Source organism: Pelodiscus sinensis, chromosome 11, assembly GCF_052426305.1.
Source record: "Pelodiscus sinensis isolate ZL-2025 chromosome 11, ASM5242630v1, whole genome shotgun sequence".
NCBI classification, from domain to species: domain Eukaryota; kingdom Metazoa; phylum Chordata; order Testudines; family Trionychidae; genus Pelodiscus; species Pelodiscus sinensis.
Window position 1 is genome coordinate 25,478,289 of NC_143062.1, and position 14,805 is coordinate 25,493,093.

Sequence of the window (14,805 nt, forward strand, 5' to 3'; positions counted from 1 at the left end):
ACGGAGTTATCTAAACTTTACCCTACTTACAGATAGTGAAGAGTCTCTTCTTGGAGAAACAGATGTCTCTCCCTCAGTATCTGGAGAGAAACTGCTCAGGGACAAAAGAGGGAAATCCCAAAAATTCCTTTTTGGAAATTCTTACCTACATTTCTATTAACTGCCAGTTACCTGGTAAGGTAAGGGACGGAGTTAACCCCTTAGTCCCCAGGCTGCTGGCCATCTCTCATGATCATGACAATGATGAACAATGCATAGGTCACAGGGCAGATGCTTGGAGGACTCTACTAATTACATCTGCATTGTGAAAACTGACCATTTATTCCTACCCTTTATTTCCAGTTACTGATCCGTAAGAGCAAAATGCAGGACAATGTAGCACTTTAAAGACTAACAAGATGGTTTATTAGATGATGAGCTTTCGTGGGCCAGACCCACTTAAGTGGGTCTGGCCCACGAAAGCTCATCATCTAATAAACCATCTTGTTAGTCTTTAAAGTGCTACATTGTCCTGCATTTTGCTTCAACTACCCCAGACTAACACGGCTACATTTCTATCACTGATCCGTAAGAGGATTTTCCCTTTTATCCTGTGACTGTTTAGTTTCTTTGATGGGCTCTGGCGAGGGACCATGTCAAAAGTTTTCTTGTTCGTTTGTTGATTCTGGTCTTTAGTATAGAGTCAAGTGATTTGCTTGGTACAGAAGTTAGGCTTCCCAGCCTGTAATTGCTAGGATCACCACTGGAGCATTTTTCAAAACTTGATGTTATATTAGCGATCTGCTAATCATCTGAAACTGAGGCTGATATAAGCAAGAGGTTACGTATCACAGTTGGTAGTTTGGTAATTTCATATTTGGATGCTTGGCAGAACTCTTGAGCGAATACCATCTGGTCATAATGACTTAGTGTGCTTAACTTATCAGTGTGTTCCAAAACTACCTCTACAGACATCTCAATCTGGGACAGTTCTTCAGATTTGTCATGTAAAAAGAAGAACTTGGATGTTGAGATCTCCCCCATGGTCTCTGCAGTAAAAACCAATGTAAATAATTCATTTAGCTTCTCTGAAATGCTGTCTTCCTTCAGTTCTTCTTTTGTGATAGGATTTTGCTAGCCAGAGATTGCATCATCATCATACTTCTAAAGCAGCAATGTACTCCTCTTGCTGAGCACATCCTCTTTCCCCTACCCCCATCCCTGGTCTCTCTCACTTCTCGAACACAACAGGATATAGAGGAAAGAGAACAGAAATCTTCTCATCTGGAATTCTCTCTGAAGCAAATTATTTCCTCACTTTCCATTTGGTATCCATAAGATACGACTTCAGTCCCTGGGATGGACTTGGTCCTTACTTGAGCTTTCCAGGCTTCTTTTCCAGTGACTCTGAATTGAAAGAAATAGCTAGAAAGTTAAAGAAGAGTCACCTAAAAGCACTTGCTTCCTAACCATAATCGTACAACTTTCTGCAGTCATTGTCCTATCAGAGGGCTGTCCTCAAAAAGATCTTCATTCAGGTGCCCTTCTTTCTTTGGAAAATAAATAGTCTGTTCTCATACATCCTGCAGTAAAGTGATTCCTTAGTTTATTTTGGGAAAATCCACATTCCAAATTCTTGGCCACATCTAATATCTCAGGCAACGTCTATATTATAAACTTCATTGATATAACTGTGTCGCTCAGGAGGTCTGAAAAATCCACACCCCTGAGCACCATAGTTGTATCAGTCTAACCCTCAACATAGTGCACCTTCCCATTGGCATGGCTATGGCCTCTCATAGAGAAGGACTAACACCACTGATGGGCAAAACTTTCTTGATGGCATAGTAGCAGCTTCACTAAAATGCCACAGCCTCCCTGCATTTTAAATGTAGACCTGCCTTCAGAATCTGTGTGATCTCCCAAAGGACTACTTGGGAGCATTTTGTAAAGGTAGGACTCTCTGTAGTCTCTAATTTTGAGTATGGTCAGTGGTTCCCCTTGAAAGCGATACTTCTTAAATATGTATTTGCTAGAAAGATTTGATTCTATTTTGTGAAAGACATGTGACTGTTGTCCCAGTTGAATGTATCGGTGCATTTTCTTCGTACTTACTGCTTTAGAAAGTTTTGGAAATTTAAACCCACTCTATTCCCTGCTCTTTCAGTGAGTGCAAAGCCATGGCATTTTCTGTATTTCCAGAATTTCTAGGTTTGTTACCTAAATTCAATAAAGACATACTGTCCCTCCCTTGACACCTTTTTTTTTTATTGCCTAAGCTCATCTGAAGAAGTGGGTTTTGTCCACAAAAGCTCCTGATACTTTAGATAGATAGATATAAAAAAATTGTCTCTAACGCCATGTCTGCAACATGCAGAAAATAAGCGCTGCCGCAGTCAATCTTCTGGGGTTCAAATTAGCAGGTCTAGTGAAGCTCTGCTAATTCGAACTGAGAGGGCTCCCCTTTTGGCTCCAGTAGTTGTGCTCCTCACGAGGAGTAAGGGAAGCTGACCATAGCATTTGCTCCTGTGGAACTCCTGCTGTGTGGATTGTATTCATGTAAGGTGTAATGAAGGTGTAATTAACATAGCTGGAGTTGAGTATCTTAAGTCAACCTTTCCCTTTAGTGGAGACCAGGCCAGAGGTGCCACAGAACTACTCATTCAGTCATGTTGTTGTCACTGTTGTGTTTTGAAATCTATAATTAACTTTTTTGTCTACTGAGAGCTGGTTGTCTCAAAACAAAAAACAAACAACAAAAAACCACCAACAAAAAAACCCCCCCAAAAAATCAGGCAGGTACTGTTGAATGTGGAAGACTCAGAAATGGATCTACACCAGGGGTGGCCAACCCCCAAGGCTCACGAGCCACATGTGGCTCTCTCCCTCTTCTCCCCCCCCCCCGCCCCCGGGTGCGGCTAGTGAAGTTGCCCCCCCCCCCCCTGTGGCTCGAAAGCCATGCCCCCAAAAATGTTCCTCTCCTCTCTCAGTTCCCTGTGCTGACCTGGGCAGGGGGCTGTCCAGTGCGACCATGAAAGCTGCAGAAATAAAGATGGCAGCAGGAGTCTGCTGTGGCCAAAAAGCCTCAAAACATGTTTAACTGCGGCTTCCTAAAGGTCAGAGTCTTGTTTTTTTTTTTCTCTACCCCCTCCCCTCCACAACTTTGCCCCAACTCTTCATGCTGGATCCATTTCTGTCTTGGCTCTTTGCCCAGAATGGGTTGGCCACCCCGATCTACACCATAAGTTAGGAATCAACACAGGGCCTTAATTTTTCAAGCTTCTGATTGGCAGCTTTTGCTTTCTCACAGGGAGGTACGAGCAGGGAGACTCAGTTGTTGGGGGCCAGTGCTTGGAGACCTCCCCTTTGTTTTCTTGCTCATTCACAGAGTTCCTTGATTGTGACATACCTATATATTTCCTTCAAATCATGTTTGCACTTCTATTAACTAAGTAATGTCTTATTAACTGATTACTAAGACTCACAGTATTCCTATTTCTTCTCAGTTACCCATGGATGTATAGTCTCCACAATAAAACTATTTCTCCCAGATGGTATGGAAGCCCGGTTACGGTCAGAGTAAGTATAATTAAGTATTTTATTAATACGTACTGAAATTAGTGTATATTATGAGGGGTTTTGTTCAGTATATTACCATCATAATAATATGTAACACATGTAGATTTATATAATTGTGTATATATATGCGTACTACGTAACACATAATATCCCTGCCCCAAAGCATTTCTCATCTAGTATGCACAGGTAATAAAGATATTAAAAGGTAGCACTCACACAAGAGTTACAAAAGTGGGCTTGCAAGGCCACGTTTAGACTTGTAGAATCTTAAAAAGTTTTCTGGTAAGATAGACTGGTGTGTTAGGCAACTGCCACATCTTAGCAACAGCAAAGCTCTCATTCTTGGTAAGGCAGAGGGGTGAAAGACTTGCAGGTCTGGGTGTCCTGAATGGGACATCACAGGAGCCAAGCAGCTATTCCAAGGAACAGCATAAATCACACAGATTTCTTAGTACAATTATTTAACCACTAGTTATCTATTCTTCAGTACCTCTGATATATATCCATGTTCTAGTAATTCTCTAAGAAGCAAAGATGCACTTACCTTAAGAGGGTTTCCTGTTAGATGTTTGATATGAAAGGAACAAGTGTAAGCAATTATTCTTCTTGGAAGATCCTCGTGAGTGCTCCACGTAGGTGTGTCAGTGCTGCTGTGCTCGTGGGCCTGGAGATTCTTGCTAGCAGTCCGCCGGCTGCTGGCCCGTGCGGCACTATTGCATAATCACTCAGAATGACAGTTGCATATGCGCCGGCGGCCGTTCCCTGGGTTTTTCTTAACCCCCGCCATCATCGGTCACATTTAGACAGTCTCCCTTAATCAAATACAGTAGCCGTAAGGGGAAGGGGAAAGAAGGAAGAGTAGGAAGAACAGGAAGTGGAGCAGGGCACAGGTGCTACTGCTGCATCCCGCTTGCCCGAAGGGCATCGCAGACAGGCAAACCGTGTCATGCCCGCACCACTGAGTTTTAAAAGATGCACAGGATGTGGGATTTCTATGTCAGAGACCAACGGACACGAGCAGTGTCTGTGCTGCCTAGGGCAGGACCTCCCAGTCAGCCACTGCCCGCACTGCCAGAAGTTTACCCCAAGATCAAAGAAGGCAAGAGATCTACAAAGAAGACTTCTCTTCATGGACCTCAATACTATGGCTGAACCGCAGCCTCAATTAACCCCCCTCCTCTCCTGAGATACTCCTCTGGGGTGGAGAGCAGGAGGATCACTCCCTTGGATGGACGTGCCAGAAAACATGACCTGGAGTGGAGCACAAAACACTCCAGGTCTCCCACTGAGTCTCAGCCTGTGAGCAATAAAAGACCTCTTAACAAAGGCTGATAATGTTTCCCCTGAGAAGGGCTGTCAAAAGGGGGATAGGGGAATCCGCTCAGAGAAGCCGTGATCCCCAAACGAAGCACAGAGCTGCTGACCATGCTTCGGGTTGTCCTTACAGCAAGCCTTTGGTACTGGCAGAGAAGCCAGTACCAGTAATTTACAAACAAAGATGGCAAGCTGCAGAACAGCAGAATGCCACGCTCTACCAAATGCTTGGTACTGCCAGTACTTGCTCACTTCAAAGCGTTGGTGGTAGAGCTGAGCTCAGCTGCAGTGAATTACACTGCAGTGCCTTCACTGCTCCCAGTACCGAGATACATAATGGAGGCGGACCTCACGGTAGCCTCGGTGCCATGCTCACCACTTTTCGGTACCTATGGCACACCAAGGTCCAGAGGTTCCATATTATCCTCAACACCAGCATCACTAATATTAGCAAGATTTAGTGACGATGAGGAGGAGGAGATAAGGGGCCAGTGCAGAGTTACTCAGTATGTTGCACCACAACAGCAGCAACTCGAGAAGAGGCAGATGGCTCAATGGATACCTCCGCAGCTTCCAGCACAGTGGCCCTATTGGGACCCAGGAGCGTCCTACAGAAGCCAACAAACGCAGTTACAACAAACGCTTCAGGGACCCAGGGTAGTCAGCTGACATGAACACTCAGAAATAGGCTTACTATGACCCAGACAACCATGACAGCAATTCATCTATGGAGGAGGCAACACAAGCTTTGCCTATTCCTCCCAATACATCATATTCCACGATGGACGAACACAGTCTCCCTGCATCACCAATCAGAGGGGATGACTTTAGAAGGTTCCAAGATGTGTTCGAGAGGGTAGCGGACACACTTGACATACAGCTCTCCGACGAAACACAAAACAAGCATAAACTCACGAGTATAGTCAGCCTACCTCAATATAGCAAGCTGGCTCTGCTGATGAACGAAGCTCTTTCTTGGAAGAAACTGGGTAAGAAGTACTACGTAGCACCTACTAGGGTGGATTTCCTCTTCTCCCACCCTTCCCCGAATTCACTGGTAGTCAAAGCAGCCAACCAGAGGGGGAAGCAACACCAGAACCCCAGAACACCAAATCATGACAGAGATGAAAAGAATGGAAGAAGGCGTATTAATCAGCCTCCCTCCAACTGAGAAATGCAAATTATGTAGCTCTGCTAGCCAATTACTCACACCAGCCATTCAAATCATTCAATTATTTTATTCAGTGCATACCAGAAGACATACGAGAACTGGTCAAATCAAATGTGAGGGAAAGTTCATTGATATCCCAGACAGTGTTGCATGCCACATTAGATGCAGCAGATACAGCAGACAGGTTCATGGCATCTGCAGTAGTGATGAGGCGAGCATCATGGCTGCAGCTATCGGGGTTCCCCACGGAGGTTCAATCGAACGAGGACCTCCAGTTTAAGGGCACAAAGCTCTTCGTGAAGGCAACAAACTCATCCCCCACACCCTTAAAGACTGTAGGGCAACACTACACGTACTGGGAATAAAGCTGCCTGGAACCAAGAAAAAACAATACAACATAACCAAAGGTTCAGAGCACCAGTGTATACACAACAGCATAGGCCATATGAGAACAAGAGGTGTATGAGACGAATCTGACAATCAAACAAGTATCCATCATTGACCCAGTCATCCACGTCACGTCACCAAATTTGAAGCATTGGTCAAGGGTACAACAGCCCTCATTTCTCCAGTCTGATTTCAGGTCAGGATCTGGAGCTGGAATTGCTTTGGTGTCCTAGAAGGACAGTCTTTTCTTGTCAGTGGCTAATAGGGGAGACATTAATTTTTCTGCTCTTCCTCCTCCTGGGCCTTACTATAGTTTTGAACACTGATTATGAGATACAAATAGGGAGGAACTGGTTGAGAATTTGAAAGTGGAAGACAGCTTGGGTGAAAGTGATAATGAAATCATAGAGTTCACAATTCTAAGGAAGGGTAGAAGGGAGAACAGCAAAATAGAGACAATGGATTTCGGGAAGGCATATTTTGGTAAGCTCAGAGAGCTGATAGGTAAGGTCCCATGGGAATCAAGACAGGGGAAAAACAACTGAGGAGAGTTGGCAGTTGTTCAAAGGGACATTGTTAAGGGCCTGAAAGCAAGCTATTCCGCTGCGTCAGAAAGATAGAAAATATGGCAAAAGACCGCGTTGGCTTAACCACGAGATCTTGCATGATATAAAAATAAAAAGGAGTCCTATAAAAAATGGGAAGTAGGACAAATTACAAAGGATGAATATAGGCAAACAACACAGGAAGTCAGGGGCAAGATTAGAAAGGCAAAGGCACAAAATGAGCTCAAACTAGCTATGGGAACAAAGGAAAACAAAAAGACTTTTTATAAATACATTAGAAGCAAGAGGAAGACCAAGGACAGCGTAGGCCCACTGGTCAGTGAGGAGGCAGAAACAGTAACAGGAAACTTGGAAATGGCAGAGATGCTTAATGGCTTCTTTGTTTCGGTCTTCACCGAGAAGTCTGAAGGAATGCCTAACATAGTGAATGCTAGTGGGAAGGGTGTAGGTTTAGAAGATAAGGTTAAAAAAAGAAAAAGTTAAAAATCACCTAGAAAAGTTAGATGCTTGCAAGTCACAATGGCCTGACGAAATGCATCCTAAAATTTTCAAGGAACTGATAGAGGAGGTATCTGAGCCTCTAGCTATTATCTTTGGAAAATCATGGGAAACAGGAGAGATTCTAGAAGACTGGAAAAGGGCAAATATAGTGCCCATTTATAAAAAGGGAAATAAGAACAACCCAGGAAACTACAGACCAGGTAGTTTAACTTCTGTGCCAGGGAAGATAATGGAGCAAGTAATTAAGGAAATCATCTGTAAACACTTGGTAGGTGGCAAGGTGATAGGGAACAGCCATCATGGATTTGTAAAGAATAAATCATGTCAAACCAATCTGATAGCTTTCTTTGATAGGATAACGAGTCTTGTGGATAAGGGAGAAGCGGTGGATGTAGTATACCTAGATTTTAGTAAGGTGTTTGATACGGTCTCGCATGCTATTCTTATAAATAAACTAGGCAAATACAACTTAGATGGGGCTACTATAAGGTGGATGCATAATTAACTGGATAACTGTACTCAGAGAGTAGTTATTAATGGTTCACAATCCTGCTGGAAAGGTACAACAAGTGGGGATCCGCTGGGGTCTGTTTTGGGACTGGCTCTGTTCAATATCTTCATCAATGATTTAGATATTGGCATAGGAAGTATGCTTATTAAGTTTGCAGATGATACCAAGCTGGGAGGGATTGTGACTACTCTGGAGGATAGGGTCATAATTCAAAATGATCTGGACTAATTGGAGAAATGGTCTGAGGTAAACAGGATGAAGTTTAATAAAGACAAATGCCAAGTGCTCCACTTAGGAAGGAACAATCAGTTTCACACATACAGAATGGGAAGCGACTGTCTAGGAAGGAGTACGGCAGAAAGGGATCTAGGGGTTATAGTGGACCACAAGCTGAATATGAGTCGTCAGTGCAATGCTGTTGCAAAAAAAGCAAACATGGTTCTGGGATGCATTAACAGGTGTGTTGGGAGCAAGACATGAGAAGTCATTTTTCCGCTCTACTCTGCGCTGGTTAGGCCTCAGTTGGAGTATTGTGTCCAGTTTTGGGCACCACATTTCAAGAAAGATGTGGAGAAATTGGAGAGGGTCCAGAGAAGAGCAACAAGAATGATTAAAGGTCTAGAGAACATGACCGATGAAGGAAGGCTGAAAGAATTGGGTTTGTTTAGTTTAGAAAAGAGAAGATTGAGGGGGGACATGATAGCCATTTTCAGGTATCTAAAAGGGTGTCATAAGGAGGAGGGAGAAAACTTGTTCATCTTGGCCTCTGAGGATAGAACAAGAATGGGCTTAAACTGCAGCAAAAGAGGTTTAGGTTGGACATTAGGAAAAAGTTGCTAACTGTCAGGGTAGTCAAACGCTGGAATAAATTGCCCAGGGGGTTGTGGAATCCCCATCTCTGGAGATATTTAAGATTAGATAAATGTCTATCAGAAATGGTCTAGACAGTATTTGGTCCTGCCATGGGGGCAGGATACTGGACTCGATGACCTCTCGAGGTCCCTTCGTGTCCTAGTATTCTATGATTCTATACTACTGGTAGCAGGGGTCCAGGGCAATGCACTGAAATGACTGAGTCTCATTTCTGGAGGAGCAGACCAAACTAGTAGTGATGGGAAATGATATCTCCATTCCTCAACCACTGACTTGAAGAGTCCTAATAAGGATGGGTTACGTCTCTAGTTTTTGTCAACATCTGTCTGTATCATAGAATACTAGGACTGGAAGGGACCTTGAGAGGTCGAGTCCAGTCCCCTGGGGCAGGTAATATCTTTTATTGGACCAATTTTTTCTGGTGAGAGACTTGCAGCACCTTATAGACTAACAAGATCTGTAGATGGTATCATGAGCTTTCGTGGACACAACCCACTTCTTCAGGTGAATGACGTTACCAAAGGTTCCATTTCTAAATAAATAGGGGATGGGGAAGAGAAGGGAAAAGGGGGGAAGGGGATCAGAGTGTCATGGACTCTCTAATTGACTATTGCTTTTTCTCCTGCCCCCCCCCCCCCCGTTGTTTGTTTGAGTTTTTCCAATTACAAACTAATTTGGGTACCCCCTGAAGCTGTTGATGAGAGAGACAAGCTTTTGAGCTTTCAGAGCTCTTCTTCAGGTCTGGGAAACTAAGGGTTTGTCTGCAGATTATCAGCATAGATTTGCTGCTGTACTACTTAGTGAAGATGCTCCTTGTGGGTACTCCATCTACCTGAGGTGATAATTATGTTGAAAATAGAAGTCCTTTTGTCAAAATAGTGCTGCCTACATCAAGATTGTGGGTTTTGCATACCTCTGAGTTATGTAGACATACTGACATAAATCTGTACTGAAGACTATACCTGAGGTGTGTTCTGTTCTAGGGATGCAATTGTGTATCCGGTTAAATGTTTAACTGATAAGCTGATGCTTATCAATTAATGCTACCAGCTGCTCGCAGTCTCTCCTCCACCACCATCTTTGCGCCCCCCCCCCCCCCCCCCCCCCGTGGCTCTGCATAGAAAGGATTTGCAGGAGTGCATGCCAGCTCCGAAGCTCTTTTCTATTCAGAGCTGCTTGTTGGTGTAACCAACAAGTATAACTATGGCACTCAGTTGTAAAAAACCCACACCCCTGACCAACATAGTTATACTGAGCTAACCCTTTCTCTCTGTACTCATGTGTAAACAACACTCTGTATGTGAGAGTGCTTCTCCCACCAACATAACTATCACTTCTCATGGAAGTGGATTAGCTGTGCTAACAGGGGAGTGCTCTTACTTCAGCTTACAGTGTCTTCATTAAAGTGCTTGAGCAGCAGCCCATTTGCAATGGTGTGGTTGTGCCGAGGCAGCATTTTAAGTATACGCTTGCCCTCAGTGTGTTGCTGTTAAATGTGAGGTGGAACAGATTGTTTTATCTTGAGTAGCTAACAAATTACAGGGGACCATGTACAGTAAAGTGGCCCATTGACATTCCTCCAGGCATGGGGAACAAATGAAGGGAAGGAACAGCTGGGAGGAGGTTGTTAGTAGCTTATACATCATTTTAATAAACCATAAATCTAGTGTCTCTAATCCAGGCCCATACACAAGAGTTTCTGTGGGTGGTGGGGTGCTTTTTGGTAAATGTGGACTGCAAAAATGTGAATGCATTCCTTATGGTCCCCCAAGTAAGCAGGGAAATCAGCCTCAGCCTTCCCCCAGCTGGTCAGAGCATGGGGGAGGGAGGCTTGGGCAGTGCACCGCTCCTGCCTTCCTCTGACTGCCAGAGCATGCTTACTTGGGAGATCCTTCCTGCGTACAAGCCTGTAGTCAGTCCATGATTTTCAGTGTTTTGCAAAGTTAAGCTCCTAGGCTTGTCTTTTCAAAGTGTTTTGTCAGTTCCTTTGAGAATGGGGACTGATAAGTCAGATATAGAATGACTGTTTTGTGAGAGATGTTCACCCACAGATAACGCGATGTGTGCATCTTGTTTTTGTGTGTGAATTCATTCAAGAGCATAGCAGTGGTCTTGTTCACCCACACAGTTGCTATTAGGGCTATTTAGTGCACTGCATGATGTAGGCCATATTTTGTGATTGGTAAATCTGGCATGTGTGGATCTTGAAAGATGTTGATAGCTGTAGCAGATATGTCCTTAGGGTTACCAGATGGTTTCAACAAAAATACTGGACACACTTGACATTACATCACCATCTACATTGCATCTTATTTAGAAAATACCGGACACTTATATTTTCTCATTTATATTTTCTCAATTCGTTTCCTGAACAGAAAGCTCAAATACTGGACTGTCTGGTTCAAAACCTGTCAACCCTATATGTTCTCAAGTCTGCATCTGTTCTTTCATGGTTTGGTGCTGCTTTCATTACGTGTGTCAGGGGAAGGGGAAGTTCAGGAAAGATTTTGTTTAAGATGGGGACAAGCTTTTGACCTTAAATTCATATTAGATACTAAAAATCATGGATTGAATAGAGAGATTGGATTTATGGCTTCTTATTAAAACAATCTGTAACCTATTAACCACCACCACCACCACCATCTCCACCCCCTGCCCCCGCCCACCCCACCACTTTCTTTCTTGTCACTGAAGTAGTTGTTACTAGGTCTCGTTACCTTGAATGGTCCATTGAAATGTGTTAACTAAGACTAAACAATCCATTCCATCTTGTATTTAGCAATGATGTTGAATACCTTTTGCCGACTTGAAGAAGTGCTCTGTGGAAACAGAAACTCTCACCAACATCATCAGATCCAAGAAAAGATACTACCGTAAACACCTTGTGACCCTAATATCCTGGGACCAACGAAACTACTGGTTAAAATTAGGCAGTTACATAAATTGCTCTTGTTCTTCAAATGTGAAATTGTACAAAAAAGTAGCTATGTCCTTGGCCAAAATTAGCTCATTAACTTTTTATGTAACTTTTTCTTCATCAATAAAGTTGTATGTTAGGGTGATCTATCTAGTGGATTTAAGTGCATGATTTTGTCCATGTAACTCATTTCTACATGTAAATTGCATTTGAACTTAAACAAATCTACTTTATTTTCAAAAAACATAAAATGTTATCTAATATATGATATAAAAATCGTGATCAAGGTTTTAGAAAGTGGCTCACTAATGTGTTGAATTTTTAGATTAGAACTGAAAGCTAAATGTAAAAATTGTAGTTCAAAGTACCATTTGACAAAATGGTTATGAGCATAAGATGTAAAAAGTAGTATTTGCAACTTCTCACTGTTTTTTAAGGGTATGTCTACACAGCAACATTATTTTGAAATAACTAGCGTTATTTCGAAATAACTTAGTCCATGTCTACAGAGCAGGCAGTTAATTCAAAATGTCAAAATACTGTCAAGCTGGAGAACTTCTTACTCTGACTCTTGTAACCATTATTGTACAAGGAGAAAGCAAAGTCGGAGAAAGAGTCCTCTATTTTGAAATAAATGCTGTGTAGATGCTCCCAATTTAGAAATAAACTATTTCAAAATAAACTATGCAATGGATATAGCTCATTTTGCATAGCTTTTTTGAGTTACACCCTGCTGTGTAGACACACCCTAAGAAAAAACTTAAAATGGAGAATGACTTAAGTTGAACAGTCACAGGAATGTTGATAGCTTTTTGGATTTTTGAACTACTGTTCTGTACTTGATATTTGTTGGCATAATTCTGTTACTGAAAAATAAGTCTTTAAACAATTCTTTTTCCAGTGTCATCCATGCTCCACTACCAAGTCCTGTTGACAAGGTACGTCATCTGTACTCTTGCTCTATTAAAATTGATGAAAATCTAACCATTTGTAGCTGTGCCTTACATTGGGCTATTTTACATGGCTTTGTATTTTTACTGTTTAAAAAATGTAAACACTTTTCTTTTAGTATGACAAAGTATATGCATGACAGTGTGAGTTGTTATGGTATGTAAATACTCTACTTGATTCACTGGTCGCCAGGGGTGGAAAAATAGATAAAATAACTCAAAGCACAGTATGCCTGAGTAAATAGAGATGGGCATCAGGGCATCAAAGGTGATAACCAGAAGCTTGAATTTAAGTTTAAGGCAGTGAGAGGCTCCAAAAGGGGAGTGATGTGAGCAAAATGAGTGCCATAGAATATGGCTTTTGCTGCAGCATGTTCTGTGGTTTGAAGTGTGAGACACCGTAGGCTTTAAGAAGGACAGAACATTAGCTGTCACAGTAGAGGAGAGTGATAAAATTGTACCTTTAAAAAATATAAGGCTGTGATATCCTATGCATTTGAAAATTGTTATGGAGCCCTTTACTCGGTGGTTAAGAGGTGATGAGATTGGATTAGGAGCCGTGAAGTGACAAGAACATATATTTACTTTTAACTATGAGTTGACAGTTTGGGGTGTGCACATATACCTCAATCCTCTACCTGCCCTTACCCAAGGCTATAAATGACCTGATTCCTCTGCCTGACAACGTGTCTTTATGAACCTGTTCCTTTTCCCTTTCAGTCTGTCTGGCAGTGTTGTTGTTGTTGTTGTTGTTGTTAATATTACTGTTTTAAGTATTGCTTATATATTTCCCAGTTAACCAAAACCCCCAACTTAACTGAGATCTCTCCACCCATTTAGAATCTTAGGGCAAATCAGGTACTGAAGCAAAGGTGCATTTTCTTTTCCCCAGTGAGTTTTCTGCTCTTTATGGAGCTGGAGAGAATTTAATATGATTGGGAGAGAGACTTTCTGCTCTTTGCAGTTCTTCCTGTAAGTTGGTTCATTCCAGACTCTAAAGCCTCCTTATGAAAGAGGCGTTGTCAAACAAAACTCAACAGAAAACTTTGGGATCCTTAGCATGTTGCAAAACATAGATTGTAAATGCCCAATATTTTAACTGAATTGCTTTTAATCTTTCATTTAAATCAGTCCATTATAGGGTTGCCAGATGGTTTAACAAAAAATACCGAACACCCTACCCCGCAAACAAACAAACAAAAAAAAACACAACCCCAACACCAGGAAAAAATTCTGTTAAGGAAAAAATGGGGTGAGACCAAAGTTGTTAATCAAAAAGAGAAAAATGGGGGGGTGGAGAGCGAAAGTTGTTAAGCAAAAGTTGTACCACTCTCTCCAGTTTGGGACCACACACTAACCTGCAATGCACCCACCCCTCCCCCTGAGCCAGGCCCCCCCAGTCTCCCCATCCCAATGCACTCACCCCTGCATCAGAGCCAGGACCCCCCCCCGTGCCCCTCATCCCAATGCACTCACCCCTGCATCAGAGCCAGGCCCACCTAGTGTCCCCCCCATCCCAATGCACTAACTCCTGCCTCAGAGCCAGGCTCCCCTAGCACTCTCCCCCCCTCCACATCCCAATGCACTCCCTCTTCCCCCTGAGGCAGGCATCCCCAGCATCGGGAGCCTCCATCCCAATCAAATCTCCCCCCTGCAGAGCCAGGCATGGAGAAACAATCTGACTTGTAAATTGGCTGCTTCTGTTGCCCGGCTCTGCTGCCTCTGCTCACAGTGCGTACAGGGAGGCATCATGTGGCCAGTTCCCAGTCTCTGCTGGTCACATGGGCCAGAGCAGTGCATGCTACGCTCTCAGCCCAGCCTGGCGCCCCCCCTAGTGTGGCGCCTGGCACGTGCCGCCTCCTGCCCCCCCTTCGCTAGACTCTGCCGCACTCCTCACGCCCCCATCCCTGCCAGATATGGCAGGGGAAAATTGTCCCCGCCGGGCTTCCATTCCAGGGGAATGTAAAATACCGGACATTGCACATGTCCAGTATTTCCTGGGTTTTTTACTGGTCGGAGCCCACAAATACTGGACAGTCCGGGTGAAAACCGGACAC

The 14,805-nt window shown here is 43.3% G+C and overlaps 1 protein-coding gene across 17 annotated transcripts in view; it reads left to right on the forward strand.

The window, feature by feature from the left end:
* The window catches only part of SLMAP (sarcolemma associated protein), a 201,090-nt gene that overhangs the window by 94,039 nt on the left and 92,246 nt on the right, over nt 1-14,805 (forward strand). For all 17 annotated transcript variants that reach the window (XM_014577409.4, XM_014577410.4, XM_014577408.4 and 14 more), the window contains 2 exons: nt 3,486-3,558; nt 12,700-12,736. In XM_014577409.4, coding sequence (XP_014432895.2) covers nt 3,486-3,558; nt 12,700-12,736 — 110 coding nt within the window. The remainder of the gene's footprint in view (nt 1-3,485; nt 3,559-12,699; nt 12,737-14,805) is intronic.